The sequence below is a fragment of the Palaemon carinicauda genome, chromosome 13, assembly GCF_036898095.1.
Source record: "Palaemon carinicauda isolate YSFRI2023 chromosome 13, ASM3689809v2, whole genome shotgun sequence".
Taxonomy (NCBI): Eukaryota; Metazoa; Arthropoda; class Malacostraca; order Decapoda; family Palaemonidae; genus Palaemon; species Palaemon carinicauda.
This window is the reverse complement of record NC_090737.1, coordinates 135,982,501-135,996,372: the sequence shown is the minus strand read 5'-3', so window position 1 is coordinate 135,996,372 and position 13,872 is coordinate 135,982,501. Positions and strand designations below refer to the sequence as shown.

The 13,872-nt window shown below is 37.9% G+C and overlaps 2 protein-coding genes across 3 annotated transcripts in view; one reads left to right on the top strand and one right to left on the bottom strand.

Annotated features, from left to right (window-relative positions):
- On the bottom strand, positions 1-5,638 carry Sod2 (superoxide dismutase 2). Its single transcript, XM_068385915.1, has 5 exons — positions 5,513-5,638; positions 1,815-1,999; positions 1,480-1,593; positions 909-1,066; positions 1-461 (listed from the first exon to the last, which is right to left on the bottom strand). Exons 1-5 carry the CDS (start codon positions 5,545-5,547, stop codon positions 297-299), a joined length of 657 nt encoding a protein of 218 aa, XP_068242016.1. The 5' UTR covers positions 5,548-5,638; the 3' UTR covers positions 1-296.
- A 1,266-nt stretch (positions 5,639-6,904) lies between these two features.
- LOC137652477 (pre-mRNA-splicing regulator WTAP-like) overlaps positions 6,905-13,872 on the top strand; it is a 140,116-nt gene continuing 133,148 nt past the window's right edge. For both annotated transcript variants that reach the window (XM_068385910.1, XM_068385909.1), the window contains exon 1: positions 6,905-7,212. The gene's annotated coding sequence lies outside the window, so the exon portion shown is untranslated. The remainder of the gene's footprint in view (positions 7,213-13,872) is intronic.

The window sequence follows — 13,872 nt, the reverse complement described above, 5'->3', positions numbered from 1 at the left end:
TGTGATATTAATTTATTGTGATTTTATTAGATGTGATGGACAACAAAATAAGACTCATAAAATAATAACTTCATATCAGTATTAAAAATCAAAATATCAGAAACACTAAAATATTCATAAGCATTAAACTCAATCTAAGTAGCCTACCAATATGGAAAATAGATATGTACATTATTTTCGTTAGTGAGAAGTGTTAATTCTGCAAAATTTTCCTATATACAATGCCCCTTCAGAGGAAAGACAAGTGGTAAAAAAGAAAATTGCAAAGAATCTATACTTAAATATCCTAAGTTTCACTATGCAGCAGCAGCAAATCTAGCCGAAATGTCCTTCCAGTTCGCTACCTTCCATATTGCATTCACATAATCTGGTCTAACATTTTTGTATTGTAAATAGTATGCGTGCTCCCACACGTCAATCCCAAACAGTGGTACGAGTCCTGTAGATGCTTCCAAGGGGTCCTGAAATGTAAGAAACAAAATAGCTGCACTAATCGTAATAAAGGACAAAAACTCTGACACTTGCCCTAGCTAGAAAAGCAAGATGATTTAAGCCCAAGGGCTCCAACAGGGAAAAATAGTCTGTTTTTGTAATATGATAGCTGATTGTACATACTTTTTTTTTTCTGAACATACAATATATAGTAATCTTTAAATGCCTTTTAAGTCATTTTATAGGGCAAAAACCTGACAAATGTCGGGTCTCTTGGAAAGAGATAATGATGTGGGGAGGAGTTTTATTGTACATGACAACACATTACTGTACAGTATAGCATTAGATCACTAACAAGATAACTGAACTCTAAACAATTTGCTTTAGTTTTAGTCAAAGTTAAGAAATACAACAAACTAAAGATGCTTTTGTGAATCAATTTATTCACATCACTACAAATTGGGACACCAACTTACCTGATTAGGACAAGTAGCAATTTGCAGAGCCCCCTTCTGTTTGTTATATCCCAACCAGCCCCATCCTGAGCCCTGGACTGCTACGGTGGATGCCGACAGCTGACTCTTCATTGCATCCAGACTACCAAAATCTCGATTAATTGCAGCCAGCAGCTCTCCTGAAATATAAAATTCATGCTCCATTAACTTATCCGACACCTACAATATTAAACCTTTTACCCCCAACGCTATTTGAAGTTTCCAACCCTTAACCGCCAGGCATTTTTTTTCAAGCACATTTCGCAGTATATTTTTCATAAATTGCACTAACAGCCTTAATTTTCGTCATAGAGAGGTCAAGTTGGTCTCATTATTTTGGAAAATGCCTGAAGTTTCTCATAAAGTTATCAAAAACATGCAAAAAAAATTTAAAAAAACATTTTTTTGCAAGGACGTACTGGTACATCCATGGGGGTAAAGGGATGAGTTTTGTGAAACGTGCCAGTACGTCAATCAGGGGTAAAAGGGTTAAATGCCATTATTGTACGATTTCATCAATCTATCAATTGAGTAAGTTTGACACAAAGTTTACCTGATGGTTCACCACCATCCGGAGATAGATTCTGCCAGAAAATCGTGTGATTAATGTGACCTCCACCATTGAACTTCAGTGCAGGTGCCAAGGATATCACAGTACTTACATCACCTGGAAAAAGTTACATGACATTATACTTTCATATCAACAGAAAACTACTATAAAGTAAATGCTTAGTTAACTTTCATAACGGTGGGTTAAGATTCTGATATAACCTCAAGTACAGTCTGTTCACATGCTCAAGTTCTAAATAGTGAACTAAGAATCTACAGAATAACATCATAATCAACTACAGCAACTTATCACAAAATAAAATAGTACTGTATTGTTACCCTTAGCATGAGCTTCAGCCAACTTTTCCTCGGCTACATTCAGATTATTGACATATGTTTGGTGATGCTTTGAGTGATGAAGCTGCATAATCTCGGCACAAATGACAGGCTCTAAAGCATTGTAATCATAAGGGAGGTCGGGCAACGTGTGCTTTTGACGACTGCGTACGCCGGAGGCAACCAGCCTGGAAAAAAATTAAACAAATTAGAAAATTTTCTTGTCTGTCTACATAATATATCATAGGGTTAATCAAAATAAAATCTTTATAAATTTGCTTTTGGCATTGAAGTTATTTAATTATTACAGATATAAGCTTTTAGTTTTACCTATAGTTTCCAAGGATATTTCAGGTGCCCTAAAGGATACTGAGCATTCAAACCTAAACCCTTTTTACAGTATTTTTCACCTATTTTGGCTAAATGAAGCCGGCTTGCACATCTTATAAAAACCTAAGCCAGGGCTACATTTGACGATCAATGTGAACATCATGATTCTTCAAATATTTTAAAGTTCATACAGACAAATATTAGGTTATGTAATGACATGGTAGCTTATAGACAGGTGATAGATTATTATCTATCACCTGTCTAAAAGCTAACTCAATCTAGCTAATCTACCCTATGGCCTAAGTACTTAATAGTGCAAATATTCATATCAAAATTGAGGAAGAAATTGCATGAATTTGTCTAATGCTATGCAAAGGCTAAAACCTGACAAGAAAGCAAAGAACATGGTTTTGAAAGTCTAAAAAAAAAGTGTCGTTCTATATAATAATTCGACAATATTGTCATATTACAGAATATGAAAAATCTAATATTCTCGTTAATTATACGTAATGTTACATAAAATGTTACTCAATCTGAGCAAAGACGAAAGGGCTCAACAACCTTACTGCGCTTAAACACAGCCTACCAATAAGATAATCTAAAACAAATGACATTTGTTTACAAAAGCATGCTTTTCATTTACTGCCGAATTGATTTAAACTATGAAAATTTAAGAGATGACATGGAGAGCGTGATCTTGTAGAAAAAATAACAAACAAATTTAAGCAATGCAATGTTCAACGAATACACGGCATGTCGAGTAATTTTTCCCCCAACGCTGACTTTGTTCGAAGAAATGTCAGGGAGGCTTGTTCAAAAGCAGTTTATCACAGCCCTGAGTACGAGTCTACTCTGTTTCATGAAGAAAAAATAACCTGGCTGTGTCAAAATATCATCATCTCCTCCCATGCCTACTGGTGCAAAGGGCCTCAGTTAGATTTCGCAAGTCATCTCTATCCTGAGCCTCTAAATCAAAACTTCTCTATTCATCATCATCAACTTCACGCTTCATTGTCCTCAGACACGTAGGCCTGGGTCTTCCAACTCTTCTAGTGCCTTGAAGAGCCCTGTTGAAAAGTTTGGTGAACTACAAATATTGACAGGATAACCTTACAGTAATAAAACTGGTTGGTATTTTTATTTATACAATCTTTTTCTTTCCAATCAATTTACATATGTGGAAATTTTCCAAAATAAGCTCCGAAATCACAAAGAAATTCCAATCATAACTTGACAATGTCACCCTTTAGTCTGGATAACATTACCTATGGCTTTAATAACAGCTTACCAGTAACCTACCTTTAGCCAGTGCAATAGTCTACCTCTAGTTTAACTGTAGCATGAAAAACAGCTTTTGGCCAATAAGTCTACCTGTGGCCATACTAACAATTGACCTGTGGCCATAACAACAATCTACCTGTGGCCATAACACAACCTATGACCATACTAACAATCGACCTGTGGCCATAACAACAATCTACCTGTGGCCATACCATCACATCCTGTGGCCATAATAAAAAGCCTACCTGTGGCCATAATTACAATCCAACTGAGGCCATAAAAACAGTGTACCTGTGGCCATAATAACAATCTACCGGTGGCCATAACAACAATCTACCTGTGGCCAAAAGAAGTCTGACTGTGGCCATAAAAACAATCCACCTGAGGCCATAACAACAGTCTACCTGTGGCCATACTTACAATATATCTGTGGCCATAACAGTCTACATGTGGCCATAATAACCATCGACCTGTGGCCATACTAACAATCTACCTGTGGCCATAACAAGTCTACCTGTGGCCAAAAGAAGTCTGACTGTGGCCATAATAACAGTCTACCTATGGCCATAATAATAATCCACCTAAGGCCATAACAACAGTCTACCTGTGGCCATACTTACAATATATCTGTGGCCATAACAACAGTCTACATGTGGCCATAATAACCATCGACCTGTGGCCATACTACCAATCTACCTGTGGCCATAACAAGTCTACCTGTGGCCATAATAACAATCTACCAGTGGCCAAAAGAAGTCTGCCTGTGGCCATAATAACAGTCTACCTATGGCCATAATAACAATCCACCTGAGGCCATAATAACAGCCTACCTATGGCCATAATAACAATCCACCTGAGGCCATAATAACAGTCTACCTATGGCCATAATAACAATCCACCTGAGGCCATAATAACAGTCTACCTATGGCCATAATAACAATCCACCTGAGGCCATAATAACAGTCTACCTATGGCCATAATAACAATCCACCTGAGGCCATAACAGTCTACCTATGGCCATAACAACAATCCACCTGAGGCCATAATAACAGTCTACCTATGGCCATAATAACAATCCACCTGAGGCCATAATAACAGTCTACCTATGGCCATAATAACAATCTACCTGTGGCCATAACAAGTCTACCTGTGGCCATAATAACAATCCACCTGAGGCCATAATAACAGTCTACCTATGGCCATAATAACAATCCACCTGAGGCCATAATAACAGTCTACCTGTGGCCATAATAACAATCCACCTGTGGCCATAACAAGTCTACCTGTGGCCATAATAACAATCTACCTGTGGCCATACTAACAGTCTACCTATGGCCATAATAACAATCCACCTGAGGCCATAATAACACTACCCGTGGCCATAATAACGTCTACCTGTGACCATAACAACAATCTACCTGTGGCCAAAAGAAGTCTGACTGTGGCCATAATAACAGTCTACCTATGGCCATAATAACAGTCTACCTATGGCCATAATAACAATCCACCTGAGGCCATAACAACAATCTACATGTGGCCATAACAACAGTCTATATGTGGCCATAATAACCATCTACCTCTGGCCATACTAACAATCTACCTGTGGCCATAACAAGTCTACCTGTGGCCATAACAACAGTCTACATGTGGCCATAATAACCATCGTCCTGTGGCCATACTAACAAGTCTACCTGTGGCCATAACAACAACCTACCTGTGGCCAAAAGAAGTCTACCTGTGGCCATAACAACAATCTACCTGTGGCCAAAAGAAGTCTGCCTATGGCCATAATAACAGTCTACCTATGGCCATAATAACAATCCACCTGAGGCCATAATAACAATCTACCTGTGGCCATAACAAGTCTACCTGTGGCCATAACAACAGTCTACCTATGGCCATAATAACAATCCACCTGAGGCCATAACAGTCTACCTATGACCAAAATAACAACCAAGCCTATCAGGCCGGCAATCTTACCAGTTGCTGTACAGCCTATTTAGACTATATCAGACCTATTACATTATAAAACTAGCTCTATTATAAAGAATAATCTTACGTTACCACCATGACAATTAAATTAGCCTTACCCACGGGTAGCGAAAAGACGGCTGAAACTTAACATGTTATCAATAACACTATTGCGTTACGAGTGACTATCGAAGAACCAGCTGACGCAGACGTGGCGTTCAAGTGCCTTTTGTAGAAGGCGTAAAAGCGCTACGGTATTTAGGCTTTTAAATATTTCATTCGAAAGCATGACCTCGACTACTTGATGGTAAGTATTACTTGATATTTGAAGATAAAGGCTATTATGATTCCCCAGACCAAAGACCATAAAATATAGATCAAATGAAAGCAGAAAACTTTATATATAACTCATTTTACTCAATACTTTTGCTTGTATGTCTATTATGCAAGTTTTCTAAAGCATGACCTCGACTACTTGATGGTAAGTATTACATTATATGAGAAAATAAAGGCTATTATAATTCTTCAGACCAAAGACCATAAAATATAGATCAACTGAAAGCAGAAAAGTTTATATATATAACTCATTTTACTCAATACTTTTGCTTGTATGTCTATTATGCAAGTTTTCTAGCTAGGCTACATTCAGTTATGGTGTAGTAATTATATATAACCATTTAATATATACTTCGTTCTGTATATGTGGGTGTATGTATGACTTTAATAGGCTAATGATTATACAATAGGCCTTTTATAGAAGGCGTTAAAGCGCTATGATATTCAGGCTTATAAATATTTCATTCGAAAGCATGACTTCGACTACTTGATGGAAATATTACTTGATATTTGATGCTAAATGCTATTATGATTCAATTATTGCCATGTATATTTATTTTGAAGCTAATAATATATCTCTGATATCAATAAAAACTATAACTTAAGAGGTTTTTTGTATTAGTTTTCGAATATTTAATGGAAAGTGTTCCATAATATTTGAAGATAAATGCTATTATGATTCAATTCTTACTATAAATATTTATTTCTCAAGTTAAAAATATGTCTTTTATATTAATAAAAGTATGAGTAAAGTGCTTTTTTATACGTTTATATTTTTATGAAAATTATATAACCGAACACCTTTTTGTTGAGCGAATTTTCTGTTACTGAACTTTTCATTCGTTCAGTAGGTTCCAGTATTATTTGTAGTACTATCTTGCTAATGGATAAACTTTTATTAATTTTGACTGTCATTACAAAAAGGGTATTAATATTTAACAATTATGTATATTTATAGTAATAAAAGGCATAGAAGTGTCTAAATCATTGCATTAATGGATGTATTAAAGTGAAATTTACAAATTACTGTACTCTATTTTAGCAATATATATCCCAAAAAGTAAATAAAATCAATGATACTCTATCATATTACAATTTAATTTTGTGGTAATATTAAAAAAACTGTTTTTTTCTGTCATTTGATGGTCAGTGCCCCCCTTTTAGAAGAGTTTCTCCGTTCACATTTGAGTTTCAGTAAAGTTTGGTTTCGTCGAAATATGTGCTTAAGGAGTTATAATTAAATCATTATCTATGGGTTTTGAGTGAAATTTACGGCTGAACTGAAGTGATATATGAAGTCGTAAGAACACATGGATATTTTAAGTGATTAGATAATAAGTGAAGTGCTCGTTGATCTCTGAAAATACAATGGGAAGAACATATTGAGTCGTGCTCCGGCGTCTAAGTGAAACATGGCGATGGCGACGCTTGTTGGACGTTTATTGATATAAAACACATTTATTTCGTCCATTTGACATCTCAGGTGAGATTTTTGACGTCATTCTCATCCTCCATTGTAATACGTAGTAGCATTCGTCGCTTAAAACAGGCGAGATACGTCCAGTCTTCGTATAAATGTATTGTTTTTGTTGGTATAACCTTTACGTAGCTTTACATTAGACTGGCCTAATTTAGGGCGGGCAGGCTCTGCTACAGGCTGTACAGACTGTACAGATTGTACAATTTGTACAGGTTTTTTCCGCATTGGTCATAGAAGCTGTACATAAGAAGATTTAACCTTTTTACTTTTTAAATTCGTATTTTTCGTTATAGGCAAGGGTTCTATAGGTACGGTATAGTCGGCCCACTATCGTGGGTTAATCAAATTAGTAAGTTTATATTCTAATATCATTACTGATGTTGAGATATTTGGTAATTTTGTATATTTTGTATCGTTTATTTATTACATCACATGTTTGTTTATTTCCTTACCTTTCCTCACTGTGCCATTTTTCCTAGGAGCCCTTAGTCTTAGTATTTAATCCTGCTTTTCCAAGTAGGGTTGTAGCTTAGCTATTTATAATTGCTAGCGGAACCCGTGTAAATTACATGAAATGATATTTTCAATACTAATTATCTTGTTCCTAACCTATATATGTTTGAATAAAATGTCCCGAGATTGATTTTATAATCTTGGTTATGGAAATTGATAGAACTCAATTTATTTGTCTAATATTTAAAAAAAAAAAAAGTTAGGTGCTAAAGACAAAATTGGGAAAACTATATAAGATTTGCTTTGGTTAAGTAATCAAAGTCTAATGTGAATTTGTAAGAGTATACCATGAAATTATTTCCGTTTTCTCCAAGCGTGATGCAAAATAAATAACACGCTATCGTATTAATATACAGTTAGTATACTATTGGCATAATTAGAAATAATATATACTAGAAATGTTGTAGTAATTATTAAGAATCTTTTAGTAGTTTTTCACGTTTTTATGTGTAGAATGATGTCTGAAAAGAACTATACTGAAACCACTAACTTGAGCAAACATAGGGGTTTATGAATGATAGCGGCCACCTGTAAATATTGTTATTTCTATCTTAGAATACGGCAGTGTAAGGGGGTCGCAGGGGTCGTCACTCCCCCCGTTAGGTAAGTAGGTAAGGACACAGCTTTTAGGTTAGGTTAGGGGGCCTGGAGTTTAGGTTAGTTGATATCCATTTTTAATCAACTCGTGAGGAACTGGTCGCTGATATACAAAGGCCCCCTGTGTCCTTACCTACTTACCTAAAGGGGGGCTAACCCCCCTGCGACCCCCCTTACACTTCCCTATTCTATATTAGCTTTAATCAAACATGCAGGTGGCCATTCTCAGACATACACCCCCAGTATCTTTTATTTGAAAATGTTGTCCTGACCAAAATTATAACAAGAACTAAGTTAAACATATATTAGGGTATATCTCACTAACTACTAATTAGCCCCAAAAATAAATGTAATTTTTTGAAAACAGTGTAGTTTTCCTTTATGAATAACAGTAATTTTTAATAGGAAATGTTGTCCTGACCGGCAATATAATAGAACTAGTAAATCTTTGTTAACCAAAAATGGAAGGATCCTTTGTATATCAGCGGCCAGGTCCTCCCGCATGCATTAAAAATGGACACCTACTAATGTAAACCCCCTCACCTAACCTATAAGCCATCTCCATATACCTCCTTACCTAACGGGGGGGGGGGGGGGGTGCTAATGCCCCCTCACGACCCTCCTTACACAGTCGTATTCTTAGTCGGCAGTCATCATATAAACAGGTGGGTGCTATCATACGTACATCCCAAATGGAATTTCAAATCCATTTCCTGTTCAGTTCCCACAAACTACTATCATTTTAATTATAGAATAGTGTAATATTAGTAGGACATTGGAACTCTCATAATTTAATAGATCTTTGTTGTGGCCTGATTGGTAACATATCCGCCTGGTGTTTGCCAGACGGGGGTTCAAGTCCTGCTCAGACTCATTAGTGCCTACAGTGTCTGCCACCTTACCATCCTTGTGAGCTAAGGTTTTGGGGGAGCCTATAGGTCTATCTGTTGAGTCATCAGCAGCCATGGCCTGGCCCTCCCTGGGTGGAGAGGGGGCTTGGATGCTGATGATATAATATGTGGTCAGTCTCTAGGGCATTGTCCTGCTTGCTAGGGCATTGTTACTCTCTCTTGCCTCTGCCATGCATGAGCAACTTTTAACCCTTTAAAATGCATTATTTTGAATCCCATATACTACTGGCAGAATCCCCTGTTAGCCGAGTTATGAATTTTAATAAAAAAAATTCTTTTTGTTTCATTTGTCATTTTATTACATGCCACAGTAAACAGGAAAATCTTCTGTTTCTTGTTGAAAACCTTAATATCTTCAGCCTTTCGATGTGTAGGTTACCTGGTGCTGCATATTTTGAAAGTTCTAGAACCTACAGTAGAGTTACATTGGTGTTTGTTTACAAGATCACGCTCCCGTGCAAAAAGCATCTTCCCAGACAGCTCCAATGCCATCTTGCTCACCAAAACCTATCATACTTCATCTATTTGGTTGTAGACTCTATCATCTCCTCAGAACAAAGTGGTCTGTACTACACTTTTGATTGTTGATTACTATACAATACAGAGTAGCATGGGGGCTATTGGGGTTAGAGCCCACGTTTCACCTCACACAGTGCACTCAAGGGATCATTGAGGGTCTTTTCTGCATCTCTTCATCCCCTAGTTACACTTTAAGGCCGATTCACACGACCCGTTTTCTTTCCTACAAGCTGGCTGTCGGTTAACCGGCATCTAGCTTTCTTACATGTATTCAAATGCAACTGTTCACACGAACTGTTTGGCTGATGGGGGCCTTGGTCGTCAGCTGTCCAGGTCGGCTTGGCTTTCTATCCAAGTAACCTCGTCCGGTTTGACGGCCGTTAGCCACCCGTCCCAACCAATGGGTGGATGATGTTTCTTGTGAACGAGGACCTGTATCGTACCCGTTCGTTTTGTGGCTTACCCCGAATTTTCCTCACAGTATAGAGTCATAGAAATTAGTTAGTTTGTTGTTGACACCATATTGAATTTGTTCAAGGGTATGAGGAGATGTTTGACATGGCAAAGGTGTATAGAAATAATTTACATAAAGCAAAGATATGGAAAATGACATGAGACGCATTAAATAAAACAGGTGAGTTTATAATGATTTTGATATTCTTGGCATGGTGCATAAAGTATAATGAAGTTGCATTACTTGTTTTATCAACACAGTTATCAACCAACATCTTATAGTGTCAAAATTATCGTAATTTGCTCGGTCCTCACGTGACAGAGCGTAAGTAAACAATGAAAACCGCGCGCTGGTACAGTAAATGGATACGGCACGCCTCGTGTGAATGTACAACATTTCGACAGCGGTTAGCCACCACCCAGCCTGTCGGAAAGAAAACGGGTCGTGTGAATCGGCCTTTATTCTTAGCCTTCTGTTGTATCTGTTCTTGCTTTCTTTCTTACATCTTGCTTTCTAACTCTTCATACTTTCATTCATAGCACTACAGTAGGATATCCCTTCCAAGTATTGGTATTTTCTGGGCATTGAATGTCCTTACAGGCCCAGTATAGGGCTGTATAACCCAAATTCATGAATCCAATCAATCCGAGAACTTCTCAATGAGGTATATGTTCAATTAATTCTTACTATTAGCATCTGTGGAGAATGTATCATAGTAAACTGCGTGGTACAAAGCTAGATCGATTTCCATGAATACAGTAATAATTGTTGGATCGTGTGATTGGATTGCCATGTGTCTTAAGTTACAGCGGGAACATAGCCATAGCTGCTATTAAAGTATACAGGTCTATGTTAACTTCAGTCCCTTGCTATACATGTTTAGAACTATCTGTTAGTTCTGTGATTGAAGGTGTAATTACGTCATTCATAATTGATAAAAACCTCTTGTCAAAACCGATTTCTTGTAATCTTGATGAAGTTCTGAAAGTTTTTAGTGTTCCTCTTTACGATGTAGCAGTTTAGTTGGTTAAATAGAATTAAAAGCTGAAACCCTTATTCTGTTGACTCTTGCCTTGGTTTAAGGGGTTTAGCTCTTTCTGCCTAGTTAGGTTTCATGATTAAGGGTGCATCCGTATCCCTATTGCCAAAGTCAATGGTTTGCAAAGTCGTTTTCCTATCCTTTCTTTATAAGATTTTGTTGGGAATAACCATAACTGTAGTGCTTTGTGTTCAGTAAGAACCTTAGAGATTTATCTACAGGAAGCATTGATAAAAGTAGAGGTCCAGAATCAGGTTTGTTGAGAGTGGACTCCCCACGACCTTTATATAAGGGTGCAATGCATTATTTCTTGGAAAACTTCATCATTAATGCATACAGTCAATAAGATGAATCTCTCCCCTTCTACAGTCAGGCTTGTGATATTAGTTGAGCTGTCATGTCACCTAATTTCCTGAAGAACTTATCTGGAGAGTTTTTGGTTCTTATTATAGTAGTTAAAGAGTGTACAAGGAACATATGATGCCTCCCTTGCCTTTGGACCCATAGTTCTAATATGAGATGCTTTGCAATAAGTTTACTTTGGGTGCACATATTCTTGCAGTTGAAGTTACATATTAGGTAGATAAGTTTAAGCATCGCTTTGTTTTCCATTCAATTCAATTCGTTGGCAAATACTGTAATATAACAAATACAGTACAACACTGTATATGAGTGTTGTGGAAAATTAGTGCTACTTTATGGTGGTAATTTTGAAACTTGAATTCTGTAGCCATGATTTTTTATAGTAAATTTTATTGAGTTGTTTAGTCGTTCTTTTCAAAGGCATTTTTTGGCAATAGGTTTCAATAGTATATATCATTTTGGTATTACATATGACAGTGAAGTTAAAGTCAACATTTCTAAATATTGACGGACACCGACAGTAGTATTGGGGTATGACTTTTCAGTTAGAATGAGTCCACATATTTCTTGCACATCTATAGTTTGAGTACCACTTTCCCACTATCCGGATTATTTTAGTTATCTAATAAATATTCAAAAGATTCATTGATATAAACATATGGTAATTATTGTAAAATAAGAATATTTTAAAAGTTACCTGATAATTATTGGGTTCCCACTCACCCTACCACAAATAGCAATGTTTCTTGTTGAATTGCATCACACAAAGTTTCTTCACCAAGTGTGTTCGTACTGGAACCACACATGCCTTCCCACTGGCATGAATTGGAAGTCAGTATCTTAGATTGATCTTGCAGTACCTGTGCGACAGACTTAGTGTGGTGTGCAACTATGGAGGATCTCGACCTTTTAGACAGTATAACGTCCCTCTTTAGTTTGCAAAAAAGGAGGCACAGAGTGTGACCTCCTCTTCCTACTTGTACAAGAATTTTTGTTGTTGGTCAGAGATGAAACATAGGTGTCTCAGTCCCGACAGTAAATGGTTTCTGGCAGACTTGGGACAGTTGTTCCTGCTGAAAGAAGTGAATCTGGCCACCTTGAAACACCTCACCATGCTCCTGAAGAGCTTCGAGCAGTCATGTCCCCCTTAACCCCTATGAGATCCGGAGTGGGACGTGGCCAGTGTTGAGCACCCTAAAGAGATCCCGTTCAAGCCCCTCAAGGGCATCCTGGATAGGAACCTGATGTTGAAGACAGTCTCCCTCCTCGACCTCTGCCAAAAGGGTGAGCTAGTTACATGGTATGTCCTACGAGTTATGTTATATGAGGATGTGGAAACGGGTAACCTTCTGCTTTGTCCCCTTCGTGTTGAAAACCCAGAACCCGGCAGTAGCGGACCCCAGGTTTGAGATGTTTCCAGTCTCCGCCATACCAAAATCCAGAGACATCAAGGACCTTCTCCTCTGCCTGGTTCAAGCTGTAAGGAAATACCTGGCTCGGACGGCGCGGCTACGTCCTGGTATCAAGAGCATCTTTGTATCCACGGGGAGGGTGAAGAAGACAGTCTCTAGGAACACCATCTTGTTTTGGCATCAGTAACGATCAGGATGAAGCCCCATGAGATCAGAGGTACTGGCACTTCTTTGGCATTCTCCAAGAACATGGCAGTCAGTTAGGTCCTGAAAACTGATATGGAAGAGACAGTCCACCCGTATGCCTCACTATCTATAGGACTGCAAAGTCAAATCCCTCAGTGCATTCAAGATTGGCTCGGTCTTGGTTGCAAAGCAGCAGATTTAACTGTGAATGAATACGCCCATTCTCCCTGCTGAATCTTAGACTTTCTTATCCCCTCTCCCCACTTCTTAAGCATGTTTAGAATATTAGACGAAGAATTACCCGGCCTTGGTGAGTGTGATCCTTCATTGCAGGCCTACCTGGTATGGGTACGATCCTGCCTTATTGTTTGGGTTTTTTGTTGAGTTTGTATATGGGGGACCTCTTCCCCCTTTTCAGGCTGCTCCCTGTTCACCTGTTCCCCTCCTCTAAAGCATGGGTCTCCTATGAATGTAGTCTGTGGAAGTATACCCCATCAGAACAAATAAATTTTTAGTAATGAGTATTTTTCCTAACTATGTTTACCACGAACTACATTTGGTTTACTGCCTCCCCCACCTTCCCCGCGAGATTCCACAGGTGGTAGAGGTGTGTCTATCAAGGGAACTGGAATGGGGTTCTAAGACCTGCTATAGTACGAGCTGACCTTG

Bases quoted from the DNA above. Each gene is read 5' to 3' on its own strand.
- Sod2 (XM_068385915.1), bottom strand. From the start codon at position 5,547: ATGTTAAGTTTCAGCCGTCTTTTCGCTACCCGTGG. The intron at 2,000-5,512 runs GTAAGGCTAATT...ATTTTTTTCCAG, and splicing joins CGTCTTTTCGCTACCCGTGG to GCTGGTTGCCTCCGGCGTAC. The intron at 1,594-1,814 runs GTAACAATACAG...AACTTTTTCCAG, and splicing joins GGCTGAAGCTCATGCTAAGG to GTGATGTAAGTACTGTGATA.